Genomic DNA, 22,878 nt, shown 5'->3' with positions numbered 1-22,878 from the left:
CCCGAAACCAGTTAACTAAATGGGACCAATCAAGTGGCCCTTAACGAGCCAGCCAAAAATCTAACAAGATTAGCAGGTTTCGTTTTCGTATAAACTAAAGACCTGTCTCCACAAGAAGGCAGTTCATTCGATGGGTTCGATCAGTACAGTTCGGACAGACACAGAAAAAGGCACAGCTCATTCGAAAGACATCAGCCTCGGGACAACAGAAGGAGAACGGAAGGAATCGCAGCAACCAAGGGCCCCACGAAACAAACAACCAACAATATTACCAGCAACTAGGTAATATTGGGCCACCGCGACCAACAAGAAACCAACCTGGAAGAAACCGAAGATCTGCAAGTTTTTCTCACTCTACAAACTATTCCTGCGTTTGGTGAGCATTTCCTGGTCCTCTGGAATTCAACCTAGTTAGTATAGTGGGATTGGGAGGGGTAAGGTATTTTTGTTTATTGTCATTCTCCCTCGCATATTCCGAAGTGTTCCCCCTTTTAGAGTGATAAGATTTATTGTGTTGTGTATATTTTCTTGTCTCAAATAAAATCCAAGTTCTTTTCACCAACTCAGTTGTCTGTTGCAATTTCATTACAACCCCCAAATAAGTCCAGGTCTAGAACCAAGGGAGTGGGAGCGATTCGAACCACTCAAAGGAGTCAGAGGTGAAGCTGACACACACACCACCCCCTACAGTGCGAGTCAACCTCTGAAGATTAAAATTAACCTCTCCTATCCGCACAGGCAATTCCAAGAGTTTTTTTTTCTACATTTCAATTTTTAAAAATCAACTTTGCTGCTCATGCCATGAAGGAAGACACTTGTTGAATATTGACGACTTTCTCAAATGCCATATTCAATGGCTGTGCCTCCCTTCACAAGCCATCCATTACTTCCTCACTTTTGAGTTACGAGGCCAGCTCCCTCACTGAATATTTATGCTCTGGTGAGGCTCTGCTGGAGGCCCCACGTCTAGTTTGGGGCAAAGATGCAGAGTGAGCATGAGGGTGGGGTGAGGGGAGACCAAATGTAGGCCCGTCGTGAGCAAATCTGAGCAGCATGCGTGGATATATTAGAACTTTAACTCTTCAAAGACCAAGAGTTCATCCTTGTGTTGATGAAAAACTGAATATTACAGGGGTTCGGCGTTAGAAATCCAGTCTATCTGAAGCCCTTTTAATAACTGCTGAAATCATAAGAACGTAAGAAATAGGAGCAGGAGTCGGCCCTTTGGCCCTTCGAGCCTGCTCTGCCATTCAATAAGATCATGGCTGATCTTCTACCTCATCTCCACTTTCCTGCACTGTCCCCATATCCCTTGATTCCCTTAATATTCAGAAGTCTATCTGTTAGATCCGGGTATCTTAATGTTGTGTCCTTCAATAATCAGACAAAGACTGCAGGGAACGACCAACAGGTGTTTACTGAATGAGGTTCAAACTGCAACTGACTGTACAGAGCACTACTCAGGGTTTATATACTGCCGGTACTACAGGATACAGGAGCTGTAAAAAGTAGTTCTCCACCTTAAAGGTACATACATTACACTATCGATCTCTGTCTTGAATATACTCAACGACTGAGCCTCCACAGCCCTCTGGGGTAGAGAATTCCAAAGATTCACCACCCCCTGAGTGAAGAAATTTCTCTTCATCTCAGTCCTAAATGGCCGACCCCTTATTCTGAGACTGTGACCCCTGGTTCTAGACTCCCCAGCCAGGGGAAACATCCTCCCTGCATCTACCCTGTCAAGCCCTGTAAGAATTTTGTATGTTTCAATGAGATCACCTCTCATCCTTCTAAACTCTTGGGAATATAGGCCTAGTCTACTCAATCTCTCCTCAGAGGACAATCCCCCCCATCCCAGGAACCAGTCTGGTGAACCTTCGTTGCACTCCCTCTATGGCATGTATATCCTTCCTTAGGTAAGGAGACCAGAACTGTACACAATACTCCAGGTGTGGTCTCACCAGGGCCCTATATAATTGCAGTAAATCATCAGAATGCTTATCCAGGGCACTTTCAACAGCAGGATTCAACTTCTTCAAGATAAAGGCAGAGCTTCCCGCAGTGCCATTCCCAACAAAAGAGTAGTCGGAACAGCCAAGCTGCTTGATCCTAAAATAACATCTTAAGAAACGTCTGGTGGAGGCCAGGTCAATAAATATTCTTTTGCGGGTGAAACTGTTTTATTGAATTAAGATTCTTTAGGCAGAGTAGGGGTGTTAAATAACTAAAGTTCAAGGATTTTCATGAGGGTATAGAACTCCTTTGAAAATCACATTGACAAAAATATAGAAAACACAGTAACCAGCTTAATGCTCTGGGGGTCCACCTAAAAGGTGCCAGAAAAACAGTCCAAAAACAGAAGCCACAAGACTCTATGCTGTGACTACGCTGAGCATTGTAACAAGCCAAAGTTAAAACTGGTGATTTTGCCAAAAACCCTTCAAGCATTGAGCACTGAGCTGTTGTTAACTTTATATTCAGTGTGATTTTTCTCTCTCTTATCTGTGCAGGGTGAACTGAGACCAAAATGAGACCAGCTTAGATTCGCTGGGAATTTCCCCCCAAAACAGCCGCCCTAACTTCAGTGGAAGATCGGCAGAGACCCCGTTCCGTGGGGGCGAAGAGTGAGGCTTTGCACAAGAGTTGGAGGAACGCAGGGTTCTCGGAGGGTTGCGGGGCTGGAAGAGGTTACAGAGATAGGGAGAGTATTGGCTTTCCTGCCTAAAATATGAGAGAAAAAAAACTAACTGATTAAAATGATTGCATTTTTGTCACCCAAATTAAAATTACCATTGCCCTAGCGGCGTTACCCATGGAAAGCCGGGGAAAGCAGTTTTCCCTGAGAGCCCATTCGTGATGCTGTCATTGCAGTCATGGAGATATGCAGACTCTGGATCTTATAAATCCCCATCTAGTGGTAGAAGTGTGTCGCTGCAGGCGTGACGGTGTGTCACAGAAGGGTGATGCCCATGTAAGGAGTGCGTGCCACACACCGAACACTTGATATATTAAAGATTTCTTATGACGACTGAAACTCAAGTTAGAGTTAAACTGAAATTATTTTTAGGACCAAAAATAACATTGGCCAGTCAGCCCCACCTTTTGGAACATATATTGGAAATGAACACTAATAAAGAAAGTTCCAGCTGTTATTCAAACCTAGGGTTGCCAACTCTGGACATATTCCTGGGAGTTTCACCACATGATCTCCCGCCTCCAACCACCCTGCCCAATCTATTTTTTTTCCCCATCTCCAATATTTTTATAACTAATAAAATAAAAGTGTTCAAGAAAAATGAATAAACACACCATTTGTCTTAATGCCCTAGTGTTACAGTAGCATAGTGGTTATGTTACTGGACCATTAACCAGAGGTCTGGACTAATGATCCAGAGTAAACAAGTTCAAATCCCACCACAGTAGCTGGAGAATTTAAATTCAATTAAATAAATCTGGAATTAAAAAGCTAGTATCAATCATGGTAACCATGAAACTACCGGATTGTCATAAAAACCCATCTGATTCACTACTGTCCTTTAGGGAATAAATCTGCTGTCCTTGCCTGGTCTGGCCTATATGTGACTCCTGACCCACAGCAATGTGGTTGACTCTGTGGTTCATGAAGGCGGCTCACCACCACCTTCTCAGGGGCAATTAGGGATGGACAATAAATGCTGGCCTTGCCAGCCACATCCACATCCCAGGAACAAATTTAAAAAAAGTTCTGCCAGGTTGCTCACGTGTCCAGGATTAATCTTTAATTCCAGGAGACTCCAGGGCGATCCTGGAAGGTTGGCAACCTGACGTCAAACGCTAGGCTATTACTTCTCATCATTTTTTGTAGCCTGTTCATTGATAGATTGAAACAACAGCCTGACCTTTCTTGAAACATGGATTTCGAGAAACCAGAACAAGAATTCAGAAACTAATTCTGATTAAAAAAAAACTAAAATAAGATCAAACTTTGCGAACTAAAGCTAAGTGTAAACTTATTCCGAAGTGGCCCCGATTTTAAATCCAGGTGGATTCCCCGCTCAGGCCTGAGTTAAAATTAGTCGGGTCTCAATTATGTAATTTATTTGGCCGCAACATGCATATGTAAAGAAGGACCCTGTTGGCTCTGGGCGGGTGTCCTTGTTGCCTGCTCAGGAGAGCAGTTTAAAGTTGCAGATCTTGCGATCATGGCAGCTTTCGGACAGGTAAGAGCCAGGGGGATTTTAACTGGCCACCCGCCAGGTTTCTGCCGAGCGAGGAGGGTTAAAATTGCCTCCATGTATGTGTGAAATGTTATAAAACCCTGCACCATGGACCTCGCATACAGCGGCTGTTGATCAGAACATGCGGACTGCCTCTGTCATTGGATGGAGAAATGGCGAGCAGTGCACGAGAGATAATTAAAATGATGTAGGTCGTTATTGGAACAGAACTTTCCTTATTGTGGCTAATATTGAGAATTAAGCTCAAATTATTACCAAGCCTCTTCCACTCTGTGATCTGCCTGCTGCGTACAAGGCCCTGATAGCGCACAAGCTCTTGGGGAAATGTAGTCCTGTAAACCAAATAAGGTAAAAATGTAACGCCTAGAGATGAGACTAAATGTAAATCAGCGGACAGAAAACTTCGGGCAATGCGCTCATGATTTTCCGATGTGTTCTGGCAGTGGGTGAGAGTTCCCGAGTGGGTGAAAGTTCCCGAGTGGGTGAAAGTTCCCGAGTGGGTGAAAGTTCCCGAGTGGGTGAAAGTTCCCGAGTGGCTGAGAGTGCCCGAGTGGCTGAGAGTGCCCGAGTGGCCGAGAGTGCCCGAGTGGCCGAGAGTGCCCGAGTGGCCGAGAGTGTCCGAGTGGCCGAGAGTGCCCGAGTGGCCGAGAGTGCTCGAGTGGCCGAGAGTGCCCGAGTGACTGAGAGTGCCCGAGTGGGTCAGAGTTCCCGAGAGGGCGAGAGTTCCCGAGAGGGCGAGAGTTCCCGAGTGGGCGAGAGTTCCCGAGTGGGCGAGAGTTCCCGAGTGGGCGAGAGTTCCCGAGAGGGCGAGAGTTCCCGAGTGGCTGAGAGTTCCCGAGAGGACGAGAGTTCCCGAGTGGCTGAGAGTTCCCGAGTGGGCGAGAGTTCCTGAGTGGGTGAGAGTTCCTGCCGCCAGCGCAGATTTCCCCCATAAAACCATTTCCAGAGCTAAACCAACTTTGCTTCAGAGCAAGCGTGGAGCTGCACAGTGCCGGAAACCAACCTAACCCCCAAGGATATATCATTAAAAGGTGGAACAATCTGGGGAGTTGTGCGAGGAGGCTTTGATTCCAGGTACAAAGACAGAAGATGCCTTGCTACGTTCTCAGTGAAATGTTAACAAGGGCACTTACCACTCAAAGTCCAAGTCTGTGCAGGTACAAGGCACTGACGTCACTGCGGCACTGTACTTCTTTCCCAAAATGCACTGCGTTGCTGGGCTGCGTCTCTTGTATATTCGTGTTTCCCCCATAATGCAACGTTCTCCCTTCAAGGAAATCACATCTGTAAGAAACTAGGAGTCTAAATAGTCAATTGCTTTATGCGCATGCTAAATCCTTTTGGTTTTGACATCTAGTTCCAATGATGTCACCCTGCAAATTGCCTGAAGTGTGTTCTCAAAATGGAGTTCAGCTTAAAAATCACGACACAATATGGAATTAGTAGGTAAACTGAATGCTAGGAAATGGTTGGGAGGTTCGTACTAATTAAAGCCATGTAGATCTTTATTGGAACAGAACTTTCCTTACTGTGGCTAACATTGCAGACTAAGCTCATATTATTACCAAGCCTCTTCCACACTGTGACCTACCTTTAGGGCTCATTCACCCACAGTCCTATCATTATCACCCACAATTTCAGCGATCAGAGTCTTTCTTTTAATTAAAGGACAGCAACAGGCACTCTTCAAGCAAACTGGCTCTGGTAACATACTGTTGTTGGAGACATTAAAATTGAGGTAGATATGATTCACATTTTTTTTTTAATGACCGGAGGTATAGAGAAGGTTGAAGTTAAGCAAGTTATTTAATTTTCACGGTAACACAGGACGAGAGGGCACAAGTGCAAAATTCAGGACCTTCAAGCAAGGTTAGAGATAGAGTCCCATAGAAGGGAAATGATTCAGGATCATTTCGCAACTTTGAAAGATAACTGGACCAATAACTATGGAGAAGGGATATCGATAGTAATAACACGGCTATTTTGTTTCAAGGGAGAAGAAGAAGGAACTTTAAAGTTTCCTTTACAGTAGCCCCTTTCTCATCCTGGTCTCCCTTATGTTTTTATGTTAACGCAAAGTTGCTCAGAGTCAACAGTCAATTAAATTTATCCCCATATCCCTTGATTTCCTTAATATTCAATCTATCGATCTCTGTCCTGAATATACTCAACGACTGAGCCTCCACAGCCCTCTAGGGTAGAGAATTCCACAGGTTCACCACTCTCTGGGTGAAGAAATTCTCCTCATTTCAGTCCTAAATGGCTTACCCCTTATTCTTAGACTATGACCCCTGGTTCTGGACTCCCCGGCCATCCGAAACATCCTTCCTGCATCTAGTCTGTCCAGACCTGACAGAATTTTATATGTTTTGATGAGATCCCCTCTCAATCTTCTAAACTCCAGTGAGTATAAGCCCAATCGACACACAGGCCTAGAAATTCAGTATAGCCACTTTTGGGGCGGTAAAGTCGGGCGGCCGCTAAAGTTTGTGCCCGGCGCAAAGTGGAGGCCACTTCGCCGATATTCAGTAGCTTTGGCCAAGGAGTTTGCTCGAGCGCTAAAACTGGCGATGCACGGCTATCTTTAGGCGTTAAGCCGGCGGTGCAGACTGATACCGCCGAGGCCGGGCGCAGCGTAGGTGTGGTCATTTCTTGATTGACAGCAGACACCCTAGCGCCGGCCAGCTCTTAAAGGGGGAAGGGTCGACTTGGTCTGCTGCCACGCCCTGGATACTGCAGCCCTCCAGCTAGGCCTAAACACTGCTGCTGGAGAGAAATAGCGCCAGGAAGGATGCAGAGGGCCCGTGAGCGAGCGCAGCGCTTCTCTGCCCATGATTTAAAGGTGCTGGTTAGGGCTTTGGAGAGGAGACGCCATATCTTGTTCCCGGACAGTGGCAAGAAGCCTGCCACCAGGGTGTACAGGAGAGCCTGGAGGGATATCGCCCAGAGGGTCACAGCCACCTGCGATGTCCCCAGGACTGGTGTCCAATGCCGGAAAAAGTTTAACGACCTCACTCGGATTGTCAGGGTGAGTACCCTTTCCAGTGTCCTCCTCATCCTTGCATGTGCACCTCACATTATGGGCAAAGGGACCTCAAAGCCCTAATGGCCAGCCCTCATCCAGCAGCTATGGCACTGGCATGAACATCAATTGCACTTTCTGCACTTTACACACTGGCCAAGCTATTCGACCATGGGAGGCAGTGCATACAGCAACAGGGCACCACACTGGCCAAGCTATTCGACCATGGGAGGCAGTGCATACAGCAACAGGGCACCACACTGGCCAAGCTATTCGACCATGGGAGGCAGTGCACACAACAACAGGGCACCACACTGTACTTAGAGGCCGTCCTTTCTCTTGCAGGCCAAGCTGGCCCAGAATCTGAGGAGCCGGACTGTCACCGGGGGAGGCCATCCCCAGTTCCAGCAGCTCAGTGACCTGGAGGAGCGCGTGGGTCGACTCATGGGTGGCCGGCTGATTGGCCCCGTTGCATGTGGAGATGCCGACCCTGTGCTGGGCCCCAATGGTAAGGACATGACCTTTTGGACCTCTCTCGTTCCCCTTGCGCTTCAGATCTACATCCTTTGCCACTGTCCGACCAATGCGCTGAATGCCACCACTCATGCCTCCCTCGCTGACGCCCTGTCCTCACTCTAAAGCTACTCTTGTGCCTTCCTGCTTTCAGCTGGTGAGGAGGAGGTCCCTGAAGCTGCCAGTGACAGTCCCTCGGAAGAGGAGGACGAGGAGGAGCAAGAGGAAGGCGGCCCATCGGGGGAACCCTCATCCGCGCCAGGGGATGGCAATGGAGGGGACACGTCTTCCCTGGAGGAGAGCCAGGGGGAAGTGTTGCAGGGGGGTGTAGCTCCTGTGCCCAGTGGCGTCGAGCCACGCGGGAAGGGTCGGGCAGCTCGGCGGCCTTCTCCCCAGAGGGGGGAAGTGTTGCAGGGGAGTGCAGCTCCTGTGCCCAGTGGCGTCCAGCCACGCGGGAAGGGTCGGGCAGCTCGGCTGCCTTCTCCCCAGAGGGGGGAAGTGTTGCAGGGGAGTGTAGCTCCTGTGCCCAGTGGCGTCCAGCCACGCGGGAAGGGTCGGGCAGCTCGGCTGCCTTCTCCCCAGAGGGGGGGAGTGTTGCAGGGGAGTGTAGTTGCTGGGCCCAGTGGCGTCCAGCCACGCGGGAAGGGTCGGGCAGCTCTGTGGCCTTCTCCCCAGAGGGGGGGGAAGTGTTGCAGGGGAGTGTAGTTGCTGGGCCCAGTGGCGTCCAGCCACGCGGGAAGGGTCGGCCAGCTCGGTGGCCTTCTCCACAGAGGGGGGAAGTGTTGCAGGGGAGTGTAGTTGCTGGGCCCAGTGGCGTCCAGCCACGCGGGAAGGGTCGGCCAGCTCGGCGGCCTTCTCCCCAGAGGGAGAGTCCGGCCTCCAGTCCGGAGACAGTCCTCGCCCAGGAGGTGCGCCTCCTCGATCAAATGTCCGCGGACTCGGATCGCCGGCACACCGAGTTCATGGGGGTTGTGGCACGGTTGCCTGAGGCCATCGAGTCCCTGGCTCATAGTGTGTCCGATTTCGGGGCCTCACAGGCCAGGGGTTTCGAACAACTCGGGGCAGCACAGGCCAGGGGTCTCGAACAATTCGGGGCAGCACAGGACGCGAGTCGGGCCGAATTGAGGGCAGCACAGGACGCGAGTCGGGCCGAATTGAGGGCAGCACAGGACGCGAGTCGGGCCGAATTCAGGGCAGCACAGGACGCGAGTCGGGACGACTTCAGGGCAGCACAGGCAGCGAGTGGCCAGTTGATCAGTGGTGCCGTGCAGTCACTGGCTGGTCTGATGCGGGCACAGACCAGGGCAGTACGGGCACTCACTGCTGCCACACTCGCTGTGTCAGGCAGGCATCGCCAGGGCACCCGCCGCGCTGCAGCAGCACAGCGGTCTGGCCTTCAGCAGATTGCTGCGCTTGCTGCAGTGCCAGCCCGGCCGAGTGCCAGTGTCTCAGGTGAGCAGCGAGCGCCTGGCATCAGCCAGCTTGCCCCCATTGCTGCAGCCGCCACTGCCACTCCCCCAGCGAAGCTGCCACGAGCTGCTAGAGAGACTGATGCTGCCCAGCCACAGCTGCAGCAGTCAGCAGCCGGCCCCTCGAGGGCCAGAGCTCGTCTAGGCCGACCCCCAAGGGCATCTGCCGTCACGCAATGTGCCCCTCAGGAGCCTTCCCCCAGCCTTGCAGCACCCACAGGGCCCAGGTTGAGGCGGAGCAGCAGGTCGGCCAGGGGCCGGAAAAGGCTGGACAAGGACTCGCCCTCTCGGCACACAAAGTAGAGTGTGTTGCCAAATGTTTTTTTATATGGGGGTGGTTGTGTTGTCTATGGGGGGGGTTGTTTTGGTAAGGCCGAGGATGAAGGCCATTTGGATGGAAAAGTTTTGTTATTCCTCCCCAGGTTGTGGGAGTGAGTCATGTGCTTGACTGTTTTTTGGGGGTGTTGTCTGTTTTTGGGTTTCATGTGGGAAGGGCCCTGAGTTTGTTCAATAAAGCTTTTTCTTTATTCAGCTTGTCCATGTTTGATGTTTGAAGTGGTTGTTGCGTTAACCGGCTGAGGGCTTGCGGAGCAGCTGCATTCATGTCCCTTCATTGCCACAAGCCATTCCCTGACAGGGGGCCTAGAAGTGTCGTTCAATAAGCCGCCGACGGACGGCCCTTGGACCTTGTGGCTCCCTCCTGGGCTGGTACTCCTCCTCCTCCTCCTCCTCCTCCTCATGGTCCTCCTGCTCCTCCTCCTGAGGTGGTGCTCCAACGTGAGGTGGCAGTGCCTGAGTCCTGCAGATAGCCAGGTTGTGCAGCATGCAGCAAACGACAATGAACTGGGAGACTCTATCCGGCGAATACTGCAGAGATCCGCCGGAGCGATCCAGGCAGCGGAACCGTTGCTTGAGGACGCCAATCGTTTGCTCTATGATGTTCCTTGTGGCTTGATGGCTTTCGTTGTATGCCTCCTCAGCAGGGGTCCTGGGCGCGCAGAGCGGGGTCATGAGCCATGTACACAAAGGATAGCCTTTGTCCCCGATAAGCCATCCTCTTGGGGGAGGCTGTGCCTGGAACATGTCAGCCACAGTAGTCTGGCGCAGGATAAATGCATCGTGGCTGCTGCCTGGAAAGCGGGCATTGACAGCTAGGATGCGCTGCCTGTTGTCACACACCAGCTGTACATTGAGGGAATGGTAGCCCTTCCGGTTGCGGTAATCCTCGGCATTGTCGATAGGTGCCCGCAAAGCCACATGCGTGCAGTCAATGGCGCCCTGCACCATGGGGAAGTCCGCGATCCTCACAAATCCGACTGCACGCTGCTCCTGCCTCTCCAGGGTCATGGGGAAGGAGATGAATTGGTGTCTCCTTGTGAAAAGGGCATCGGTGACCTGCCGGATGCAGCGATGCACGGCGAACTGGGATATGTTAGCTATGTCCCCAGCAGCGGCTTGGAAGGAGCCGCTTGCATAAAAGTTCAGAGCCACTGTGACCTTCACTTCCACCGACAGAGACGTCCTGCACATCAGCTGTGGATGCAGATCTCTGTGAAGCAGCTGGCAGATCTCTGCAACCACCTCCCTTCTGAAGCGCAGCCTCTTAACACACTGCGCGGCAGTCATGGTGAGATAGGACACCTGCTGGCGGTATTCCCTGAGTGGGTAAGGCCTACGTTGCCGACGCCTGATGCCCCCTCTGCGTCTAGGCATGGCTGCCCCTCTCACACAGCGTCTGCGAGCCCTTCGCACATAATGCTGGAACTGAGGGTTGGAACCCCATGCAGCTCCCATAATATACTTGCAAACAATGAAATCACAATGAGGCAAATTTCCAAGCTCTGGCCAGAAGCCAAAAATACCTCTCCTATGTTGGGCCAAATCAGTAAGGTCTCTTCCTTGGTCTCTGTCCAGAAATCCGTTGCACAAAAGTCATTGCAGCAAAATGGCTGGCTTTTATAGTTCAGTGTAAGTGCCCTTTAATTAGCGCTCCCCGAGGTCCGCAGGGCCTCTGCTGCGTTCCACTTCACAGTTCTTAGCACCGCCACGCCCACATTGGGCGGGCGTGACTGAAGTTCCGGTTTGGGGCGCACAAAGGGCGTTGCACGACGAAATGACGTCATAAGCTGCGCGCGCAGCTGAGCGCGCGCAAACACTTTGCGCCGGCGCTAAATGTCTACTGAAGTTGGGCGTAGGCGCAGATCGCCCTGCGCCCGGCCGCTAAGTGCCTAGTGCTCGAGATCTACTCCTCCTAAGGCGCTAACGGCTGGCGCACGCAACTGAATTTCTAGGCCACTCTCTCCTCATACGTCATTCCTGCCATCCCAGGTATCAGCCTGGTGAATCTTCGCTGCACTCCCTCCATGTCAAGAACGTCCTTCCTCAGGTAAGGTGACCAAAACTGCACACAATACTCAAGCTGCAGTCTCACCAAGGCCCTGTACAACTGTAGCAAGATATCCTTGTTCCTGTACTCGAACCCGCTTGCTACGAAGACCAACATACCATTTGCCTTCTTAACCGCCTGCTGCACCTGCATGCTTACCTTCAGCGACTGGTGCACAATAACACCCAGGTCTCTTTGCACTTCCCCTTCTCCCAATCTCTTGCCATTCAAATAATAATCTGCCTTCCTGTTTTTGCCACCAAAGTGGATAACCTCACATTTATCCACATTATAGTGCATTTGCCATGTTTCTGCCCAATCACCCAACCTGTCCAAATCGTACTGGAGTTTCATGACATCCTCCTCACAGCTTACCCTCCCACCCAGCTTTGTGTCGTCTGCAAATTTGGAGATATTACATCCAATTCCCTCGTCCAGATCATTAATATATATTGTGAACAGCTGGGGTCCTAGGACCGATCCTTGCGGTGCCCCACTAGTCACTGCCTGCCACTCGGAAAATGACCCATTTATTCCAACTCTTTGCTTTCTGTCCGCCAACCAGTTCTCTATCCAAGTCAATACCTTGCCCCCAATCCCATGTGCCTTAATTTTGCACGCTAATCTCTTATGTGGGACCTTATCGAAAGCCTTCTGAAAGTCCAAATACACCACATAGATAAGTTCTCCCTTATCTATTTTACCAGTTACATCCTCAAAAAATTCCAGTAGATTAGTCAAGCATGATTTACCTTTTGTAAATCCATGTTGACTTTGTCCGATCCTGTCACTGCTTTCCAAGTGCTCTGCTATTACATCTTTTATAATAGACTCTGGCATTTTCCCCACTACCGATATCAGGCTTACCGGTCTATAATTCCCCGCTTTTTCTCTACCACCTTTTTTGAATAGTGGGGTAACATTAGCTACCCTCCAATCCATGGGTACTGTTCCAGAGTCTATTGAGTTCTGGAAGATGACCAGCAATGCATCTACTATTTCTAGGGCCACTTCCTTAAGTACCCTGGGATGTAGACCATCAGGCCCTGGGGATTTATCGGCCTTTAGTCCCATCAATTGTCCTAACACCATTTCCCTACAAATACTGATTTCTTTCAGTTCCTCCCTTTCATCAGACCCTATGTTCCCCGGCATCTCTGGGAGGTTATTTGTGTCCTCCTTTGTGAAGACAGAACCAAAGTATGTATTTAGTGGCTGATATCACAAATAAAAGGTAATTGTTAATCCAAGGCATGCTATCCTGGACACAACGTATAAGGGTGCAGGGTTTTAGATCACAGGAGACTCGGACTGCTTTCAAAAGCCACCTTTTCTGCACGAACACAGACAAAAGTGTTGGGAGAAAGCCTGACTTCTAATAACATATCTACTTTAAAGTCATGCTGTATAAGGAAATACATATTATATGTTTCAGTCCTCCCATAGCTTTCATCTACAAACAATCGAATGCAACAAGCAGCATCCTTTCTAAAACCAGGATAGCAACTGATCAGGGCAAATAAAAAACAGCACAGAATAAATTTTCCCATCTATCTCCCACATTGCTCAACACAAATGAAAACAACTACATAAATCAATCTGTCCTCAAAGGACAATACCCCCATCCCAGGAATCAGTCTGGTGAACCTTCGTTGCACTCCCTCTATGGCAAGTGTATCCTTTCTTAGGTAAGGAGACCAAAACTGTACACAATACTCCAGGTGTGGTCTCACCAGCGCCCTGTATAATTGCGGTAAGACGTCTTTACTCTTATACGCAAATCCTCTTGTAATAAAGGCCAACATACCTTTGCTTTCCTAATTGCTTGCTGTACCCGCATGTTAACTTTCAGTGATTTGTGTACAAGGACACCCAGGTCCCTCTGAACACCGACATTTCTCAATCTCTCACCATTTAAAAAATACTCTGCTTTTCTGTTTTTCCAACCAAAGTGGATAACTTTATATTTCTCCGCATTATATTCCATTTGCCATGTTCTTGCCCACTCACTTAGCCTGTCTATATCCCCTTGAAGCCTCCTTGCATCCTCCTCACAACTTACATTACAAGAATGTTCTCAAAATGGAGTCCAGCTTAAAAGTGAACACACAATATGGAATTGGTAGTTAAACTGAATGCTAAGAAATGGTTCGGAAATCAGAACTAATTCAAACCATTGGAACAGGACATTCTGTGCGGGTGACAAGAGGCTAACATTGAGGACTAAACTCAGAAATAGATCTTCAGCGGGATAGAAATACGTCATACCTTATCCAGTCCTGCGTAGGACCCTTTGTTAAAAGGAAGGTTGAGAAGTTAGGGGAGTGAAATTAGGACATGGTGTCTAGGTATCTGTGCCTCATTTACTTTGATATGTTCCAGAACCTTAATGTGACTGTTGGAGAAGTGATTGACACCAAAAGAGGTGAACTCTTGGGACTCATGTAGCGCGGAGCTGACTTTATAACCTCGCTAACTCATCCAGTTAAATAACTCTATTAATTAGTATCCAGGCAGAATGGAACCGATACACGGATTTACTTATGTGGGAACCTTTTGACAGTAAGCGGGTTTGAATCAGGGACCACACGATTGAAAATCTAACACCTGAGTCCACCAGAGTCTCTTTAGAAGTTGAAGACAGCAACAGGTGCATTTTAAGCAATCCGGCTGTGGTAAAATACTATCATGTACAGTATCTGAATGATGGGTAGGCAGCATAATAACTCAACGTACTGGAGCTGAGTTACAGAGTGAAAAGACATGGCTTCAACTCTTCCCCCGTGCGATTCTTGATGTGAGGAGCCATTGATCTCAGCCATGCTGTTATGGGGAGGCATATAAAAGAGATCAGGGAGGAAGGGAAAAGCAGGGGAAGAGCCACTCGAGGCTGCTCTCACACCTTCTCGCAGCAGATCAAAGGACAGTTGCTCGGAGGTGTGAAGAATCAAGCCACCTGCTGGCCACTCAGCCATGGGCGGGCAGGGGGCGGGGGGGGAGCCAGAGGAATGAGAAAAAGAGAGAAAAATATAAGACACAGGGGAAACACACAGCAGGTGTATTACAATCTAAAGTGAACAAACAAGGCTTAACCCTTCTGGCTCACTAGAGCTCGGTAAAGAAAAATAAATACATTTTCATTAAAATGGTGGACAGGAATTTCACACAAACACATTTATTTATCTCAGCATGATTTCAACACGAGTGTTTTATCTTCGAGTTGATCATTGCCCCCTTTTTAAAACTAAAGGTCAGGTCGGCCTGTTGTTGCGGTATTTACAGTATAAACAACACATGAAATTAAATCAACAATTTCGCGAAAGTGGAACATTGCGTTTTCCTGACTGTTACAATCAGGGAGTCAGTCAATACCACACCTGAACAGCTGATTGGTTCAGGAACCAATCATTTACAAGGATCAGTCCAGTTGAGAGAGGCCATTCAGCCCATCCATAGAAACCTACGCTGCCTCCATCACACCATCCAATTGCCTCTTGAAGGTCAGGGAGTCCAGAACCAGGGGTCATTTAGGACAGAAATGAGGAGGAATTTCTTCACCCAGAGAGTGGTGAACCTGTGGAATTCTCTACCACAGAAGGCAGTTGAGGCCAATTCTTTAAATATATTCAAGAAGGAGTTGGATATATTTCTTAAGGCTAAAGAGATCAAGGGATATGGGGAGAAAGCAGGGACAGGGGACCGAATTTAGATGATCAGCTATGATCTCATTGAATGGCGGAGCAGGCTCGAGGGGCCGAATGGCCTACTCCTGCTCCTATCTTCTATGTTTCTATGTTTCTATGAAGGAATCCAGAGTTTTTGCTTCCATTACCCTTGTGATGTTGATCTTTGTAACTGGGCACCCTGTTTATGCAGAGGGTTGGGTGGTGTTGTCGGGGAGGAGAAGAGTTAGTGAGAACATCTGCTACAAGGAGTGTGGAATGCAATATGTTGCTGCTAGCTCATTTCCAGGCTTTTGTATTTAGGGCACTGGTTGGAAGTGTGGCTTAGTGCACGGTCCCTAATTAGAATCAGAGAACAGTACGGCACAGAAGGAGGCCGTTCGGCTCATTGGGTCTGCGCCAATGTTCCCGCTAAGCTGCGCGGCCGCGCAATCATCTGCAAGGTCCCGTGCAGGCCGCTCGCTGGCTTTTACATTGTAGAGACCGCACACGCACAAATATTTGAATAGGCCGTGCAGTGGGGGAGGCAGGCCGCACCGGAGGCAGTGCAGCTTACGGGGGACATTGGTCCGCGCCGGTTCTTTCGAAGAGCAATCCAGTTAGTCCCGCTCTTTCCCCATATCCCTGCAATTGTTTCTCCTTCAAGTATTTATCCAATTCCCTTTTGAAGGCTACTATTGAATCTGTATCCACCATCCTATCAGGCAGTGCGTTCCAAATCCTAACCACTCGTTGCGTAAACAAGTTTTTCCTCATGTCGCCTCTGGTTCTTTTGCCAATCACCTTAAATCTGTGCCCTCTGGTTATCAACTCTTCAGCCATTGGAAACAGTTTCTCTTTATATACTCTATCTAGACCCTTCATGATTTAAACACCTCTATCAAATCTCCTCTTAGCCGTCTCTGTTCCAAAGACAACAACCCTAGATTCTCTAGTCTATCCACAGAACTGTTCATCTCTGACCCTGGAACCATTCTAGTAAATCTCTTCTGTACTCTCTGCAAAACTTTCACCCTGTAACCTGGGTTCTAGGACCAACCCTGGCTGAATGGATCAGAAACTGCTTTCGCTGAGATTATTGTGTTTGAACTGAGAAGTACGTGTTGGAACTTGATTAAATAAATATTTTTAAAAGAAGATCGCTGGGAAAGTGGAATGAATAACTTTCCTGAGGCATCTGTTCATCCTTCTAACAGTCCAATTATAGACGCAGAAATGCCAGAGAAATAAGGTGGTAAAACAGCTCATTAAGAGGGTGCACAGATAAAAGAGAAGTCTAGCAGCCAACTAAGGATAAAGCCACTCGTCTGGTTTGGATTTCAGGAGATGAGATTCCATGCCGGGTCTGCTAAATCTCTCTCCAAAGCAAAATACAAGATCCATAAAAAGCTGGGTCTATGATTTAGCACTGGGATAATGAGGGTCAGGTTTAGGTGTGTAAATGCCTGGATCAAGCAGAGGGGTGTCTGTCTGTCAGAACCTGAACTAAAGGAGCGCCAATATCAGCAGAGCCTAATAAGCCAATTGGACATCTGTTGTTGCTGGCACCATACAACAACAACAACTTGTATTTATATAGCTCATTTAACGTAGTGAAACAACCCAAGGTGCTTCACAGGAATATTATAAGACAAAAAAAATTTGACACCGAGCCACATAAGGATAAATTAGGGCAGATGACCAAAAGCTTGGTCAAAGAGGTAGGTTTTAAGGAGCGTCTTAAAGGAGGAAAGAGAGACGGAGAGGTTTAGGCAGGGAATTCCAGAGCTTAGGGCTTTATCAGCGGAAGTCATGGCCGCCAATGGTTGAGCGATTATAATCAGGGATCCTCAAGAGGGCAGAATTAGAGGAGCGCAGATTATCTCGGGGGGTTGTGGGGCTGAAGGAGATTACAGAGATAGGGAGCGGCAAGGCCATGGAGGGATTTGAAAACAAGGATGAGAATTTTGAAATCGAGGCGTTGCTTAACTGGGAGCCAATGTAGGTCAGCGAGCACAGGGGTGATGAGCGAACGGGACTTGGTGCGAGTTAGGACACAGGCAGCCGAGTTTTGGATCACCTCAAGTTTACGTAGGGTAGAATGTGGGAGGCCAGCCAGGAGTGTGTTGGAAGGCATGAATGAGGGCTTCCAGCAGCGGATGAGCTGAGGCAAGGGCGGAGATGGGCGATGTTATGGAGGGGGAAATAGGCGGTCTTTGTTATGATGCGGATATGTGGTCGGAAGCTCATTTCAGGGTCAAATATGACACCAAGATTGTGAACAGTGTGGTTCAGCCTCAGCCAGATGTTAGGGAGAGGGATGGAGTCAGTGGCTAAGAAACGGAGTTTGTGGGAGGGACCGAAAACAATGGCTTCGGTCTTCCCAATATTTAACTGGAGAAAGTTTCTGCTCATCGTCAGACAAGCAGTCTGACAATTTAGAGACTGTGGAGGGGTCGAGAGAACTGGTGGTGAGGTAGAGCTGGGTGTCGTCAGTGTACAGGTGAAAACTGATGCTGTGTTTTCGGATGATGTCACCAAAGGATAGCATGTAGATGAGAAATAGGAGGGGGCCAAGGATAGATCCCTGGGGGACACCAGAGGTAACGATACGGGAGCAGGAAGAGAAGCCGCTGCAGGTGATTCTCTGGCTACGATTAGATAGATAAGAATGGAACCAGGTGAGTGATGTCCCACCCAACTGGACGATAGTGGAGAGGCGTTGGAGAAGGATGGAGTGGTCAACCGTGTCAAGGGCTGCAGACAAGTCAAGAAGGATGAGGAGGGATAGTTTACCTTTGTCACAGTTACAAAGGATGTCATTTGTGACTTTGATGAAAGCTGTTTCGGTACTGTGGCAGGGGCGGAAACCTGGTTGGAGGGATTCAAACATGGAGTTGCGGGAAAGATGGACACGGATTTGGGAGGCGACAACACGTTCAAGGACTGTGGAGTGGAAAGGGAGGTTGGAGATGGGGCGCTGTAGTTTGCAAGGGTTGTTTTTTTGAGGAGGGGTGATGACAGCAGATTTGATGGAGAGGGTACAGTGCCTGAAGAGAGGGAACCATTAACAATGTCAGCTAACATGGGAGCCAGAAAAGGAAGTTGGGTGGTCAGCAGTTTGGTGGGGATAGGGTCGAGGGAGCAGGAGGTGGGTCTCATGGACAAGATGAGCATGGAGAGGTCATGAGGGGGAATCGGGGAGAAACTGGAGAAAGATGTGAGTTCAGGGCCAGGGCAAAAGGGACCGAGAATTGTGAATCGCCTGTTTTGAAGCTTTCATCCTCTCTTGCCCAGATGAGGAAAGGTTACGGAGGTAGGGAAACATTTTCCCTGGAGTTATTCTCACGGAATTCAGGCTCTCTACCGTCGACTGCCGACACACAGGTCGTGAGCTGCCAACAGGCACTCTCAAGTGTGCACATCCGAACCTCCACACAGCCGACAGCAGTGAAGAACCCCTCCTGACCTGCTGTGCCAACAATGACCTCTCCGTTGACTTGCTAAACCTGCTGCGCCATTTCAGTGCCTGAGCAGCCCCTGCATTGTTCTGGTGCTCGACTTTATTATTATTATATACACAGTCAGTTCAAGTATTGTAGGCAAGGAACATCCTCCATTAAAAAAAAATATTACTTAGATAGATTTGATTATCTGCAATGAAACACAACAATCAAGCCTCTTTTCACATCAGAGCTCACCACAAGTACAGAGACTGGCACCAAACGACAAACGTAAAAAGGTTGTGAGTGCCACAGCAAGAGTATCTTTCCAGGACAGGGAGAAAAATCAATGGTGAAGTACAAGTGCCCTTTGAGTTCCAACCTGAAGGGCCACCTACACAGCATAGAATCCTAGAAATTTACTGCACAGAAGGAGGCCATTTGGCCCATCATGTCTGCCAGCCGAAAAAGAGCTATCCAGCCTAATCCCACTTTTCAGCTCTTGGTCCGTAGCCTTGTAGGTTACGGTACCTCAAGTGCATAGCCAAGTACTTTTAAATGTGATGAGGATTTCTGCCTCTACCACCCTTTCAGGCAGTGAGTTCCAGACCACCACCATCCCCTGGGTGAAAAAAAGTTCTCCTCAACTCCCCTCTAATCCTTCCACCAATTACTTTAAATCTATGCCCCCTGGTTATTGACCTCTCTGCTGAGGGAAATAGGTCCTTCCTATCCACTCTATCTAGGCCCCTCATAATTTTATACACCCCAAATCAAGACACCCCTCAGCCTCCTCTGTTCCAAAGCGAAACAACCCCAGCCTATCCAATCTTTCCTCATCGCTAAAATTCCTCAGCCCAGGCAACATCCTCGTAAATCTCCTCTGCACCCTCTCTAGTGCAATCACATCTTTCCTGTAATGGGGTGAGCAGAACTGCACGCAGTACTCTAGCTGCGGCCTAACTAGTGTTTTGAACAGTGCAAGCATAGTTGACTACAGTTGGGAAATCTCTCTTCTGATTCAGAGCTCCATTATCGTTCTCTCCTCTTACAGGTAGCGACAGAATGAAATCTTTTGGAGCTTGAGATGCAGTTTCAGGGCAGAAGATACGTTTTGAGAACGGGCTCAGTGATGTGTAGCTACTTTAACAAGCAGTGTGCCTGTCAGTGAGTTAAGCTGTCACCATGCATGGAACAGAAATATTTATTTGATTCAGATTCAGCTCTGTGTAGATTGAAGCCTGCTGCAACAGGCCTGCTTTTGTGCATTGTCAACTTTGATTCGAGCTGCTGTACTGACTAGCTGTCTTCTGTGCCTTGTCTCAATAAAACCACTTTTGTTTTATCCAACTGTGCCCAGACTTGGATCTGCCCTGAGTGTCAGGTTGCAAGCCTGTGAGTGCCCCCATTACATGTGTGCCAGCATTACCTTGTACACTGTGTACCATGTGTCACGTTCCAAGAAGGATGCCAATTAGGCCAGGATGTGTGCTGTCAATTGAAAATTAATTACGTTCGGGCTCCAGGCAAAAGATGTCATATGTAGCTTAATGCGTCCATTCAGTTGAGACCCATTAAACTAACTGGGACAATTGAATGCAACTAGACCACGGTGGGGGGGGAGGTGAAGCTATCGTTAGGTTCTCTAACCGTTATATGGTGAGAAGAGTGACTGTTTCTAAGGACGGTAAACTGAACGGTTTCTCTGTTTTTTTCAAGGTTTCTGAAGCAATACAAAAGATGAAACACGGTAATTTTATAGTGTGTTATTTACTTGCTGCCACAGGGCCACACACCAACTAACCGCACATGTCCTAAGGAGAAGGCCTTGCTTTTTTGGCTCTGCTACTCACATACTCATTAACTTAGAGTCACAAACATTAAAGACATAACATAAATATAATAAACGTTAAGCAATGAAAAATAACACCAACGTAGTCATTAATACGTTGACTTTTTTTCAAAGCAATGCCCCATAACTATTTAAAATAGCACCAGCCCTGGTAAACAGGCATTTTTATGCCTCCCTACATCATAATGAGTGCACAATGAAACCCTGCTTTCATAAACTTTGCGCTCAAAACCTCTTGGATTGGAATTGTGAGTGTCGTCACTAAGGGAGCTAACCTTTGCTTGGATGAAGCATAAAGAGAAAGAGGAAATGGACTGGCGGTAGAGCGTGGGTGCAGCAATAGGACAAGAGTTCTTGCCCCTTATTCACTGCAGGTCCTTGGCTGTGCATTCAGGGGAAAGCGCTGAGCTGAGGCTAAGTGTTTCGCCAAGATAGAGACAGAGAAAATAAGAGGCCTAGCGACTCTAGGCCACAGTTACATAGGGGCATAGGAACTACAGGATTGGCCCACCTAGAGTTCATAAACTGAATACTTAGTTAACTACGATATCCCTCAATTAATTTTCTCACCAAATGCCTGTCCATCCCTCTCTTAAAATTACCGATGTGATCAGTTTTGATTGCCTCTCTGGGCAGTCTATGTCTGTCGCAAAATTTCCCAGGAACCAATAAATAGGTGTTTGAGCAGTGAGGTGAGGGTTTTAAAAAAAATGTGTTTGTGGGAGCCAATTAGAATGTTTGCGTAATGGCCACTTTTCAAGGTGTGACCTCCAGAGGTCATTCGACACCCCGCCTGATTTTTCTTTCCTTTGACTTCAACCGAGAGGAAAATCGGGCGAGGCATATAACGGGCAGTCGATTCACAAACCACCAGTTTTCCGCCCGTCTTCTACCATGGTCTCTCATTCTCTCCCTCTGTCTGCCCGTCTCATTTTGAACGTCTTTCTCTCGCTCTCTGTAAATTTTATCCATTGCTGTTTCCAAACTACAGTTTTATAGAAATGTCACAAAACATTGGTAACAGTTCCAAGGGTTCCACAAGGCATGTTCGGGTTGAGAGGAGTTAATTTGTTTTCTGACAACACATCCACATTGGAGCTGATAAACAAGGGATGCACTTTGTAGTGGAAGTTCAGGACTAGCCTGGGGGCGGCAAGAGTAAAGTGGGAGGAGGAGGTGGGGAGGGGGAGGTGGGGGAGGGGGAGGTGGGGGGGAGGTGGAGGTGGGGAGGGGGAGGTGGGGTGGGGGAGGTGGGGTGGTTGAGGTGGGGAGGGGGAGGTGGGGAGGGGGAGGTGGGGAGGGTGAGGTGGGGTGGGGGAGGTGGGGAGGGGGAGGTGGGGTGGGGGAGGTGGGGTGGGGGAGGTGGGGTGGGGGAGGTGGGGAGGGGGAGGTGGGGTGGGGGGGGTGGGGTGGTTGAGGTGGGGAGGGGGAGGTGGGGAGGGGGAGGTGGGGAGGGGGAGGTGGGGTGGGGTGCTTGAGGTGGGGTGGGGGAGGTGGGGTGGGGGAGGTGGGGAGGGGGAGGTGGGGAGGGAGTGGTGGGCAGGGGGAGGTGGGGTGGGGGAGGTGGGGTGGTTGAGGTGGGGAGGGGGAGGGGGAGGTGGGGTGGTTGAGGTGGGGAGGGGGAGGTGGGGAGGGGGAGGTGGGGTGGGGTGGTTGAGGTGGGGAGGGGGAGGTGGGGTGGGGGAGGTGGGGTGGTTGAGGTGGGGAGGGGGAGGTGGGGAGGGGGAGGTGGGGAGGAGGAGGTGGGGAGGAGGAGGTGGGGAGGAGGAGGTGGGGAGGAGGATGTGGGGAGGGGTAGGTGGGGAGGGGGAGGTGGGGTGGTTGAGGTGGGGAGGGGGAGGTGGGGAGGGGGAGGTGGGGAGGGAGTGGTGGGCAGGGGGAGGTGGGGAGGGGGAGGTGGGGAGGGGGAGGTGGGGTGGGGGGAGGTGGGGTGGTTGAGGTGGGGAGGGGGAGGTGGGGTGGGGGAGGTGGGGTGGTTGAGGTGGGGAGGTGGGGTGGGGGAGGTGGGGAGGGGGAGGTGGGGTGGGGTGGTTGAGGTGGGGAGGGGGAGGTGGGGTGGGGGAGGTGGGGTGGTTGAGGTGGGGAGGGGGAGGTGGGGAGGGGGAGGTGGGGAGGAGGAGGTGGGGAGGAGGAGGTGGGGAGGGAGGAGGTGGGGAGGGGGAGGTGGGGAGGGGGAGGTGGGGTGGGGGGAGGTGGGGAGGGGGAGGGAGTGGTGGGGAGCGGGAGGTGGGAAGGGGGAGGTGGGGTGGGGTGGGGGGGAGAGGGGGGAGCGGGAGGTGGGGAGGGGGAGGTGGGGTGGGGAGGTGGGAGG

The 22,878-nt window shown here is 49.8% G+C and overlaps 1 protein-coding gene across 1 annotated transcript in view; it reads right to left on the bottom strand.

Annotated features, from left to right (window-relative positions):
- Positions 1–22,878, bottom strand: part of LOC147113360 (VPS10 domain-containing receptor SorCS1-like) — a 1,462,440-nt gene that overhangs the window by 140,970 nt on the left and 1,298,592 nt on the right. Inside the window, exons 15-16 of the mRNA XM_085996119.1 lie at positions 19,768–19,855; positions 5,354–5,487 (exon numbers count right to left, since the gene is read on the bottom strand). Coding sequence (XP_085852245.1) covers positions 5,354–5,487; positions 19,768–19,855 — 222 coding nt within the window. The remainder of the gene's footprint in view (positions 1–5,353; positions 5,488–19,767; positions 19,856–22,878) is intronic.

This window comes from Somniosus microcephalus, chromosome 8 (genome assembly GCF_052327205.1).
Source record: "Somniosus microcephalus isolate GS21.2 chromosome 8, FLI_Smic_1.0, whole genome shotgun sequence".
Classification (NCBI taxonomy): Eukaryota; Metazoa; Chordata; class Chondrichthyes; order Squaliformes; family Somniosidae; genus Somniosus; species Somniosus microcephalus.
Note: the sequence above shows the minus strand (reverse complement) of the source record. Positions and strands in the feature narration are given on the sequence as shown.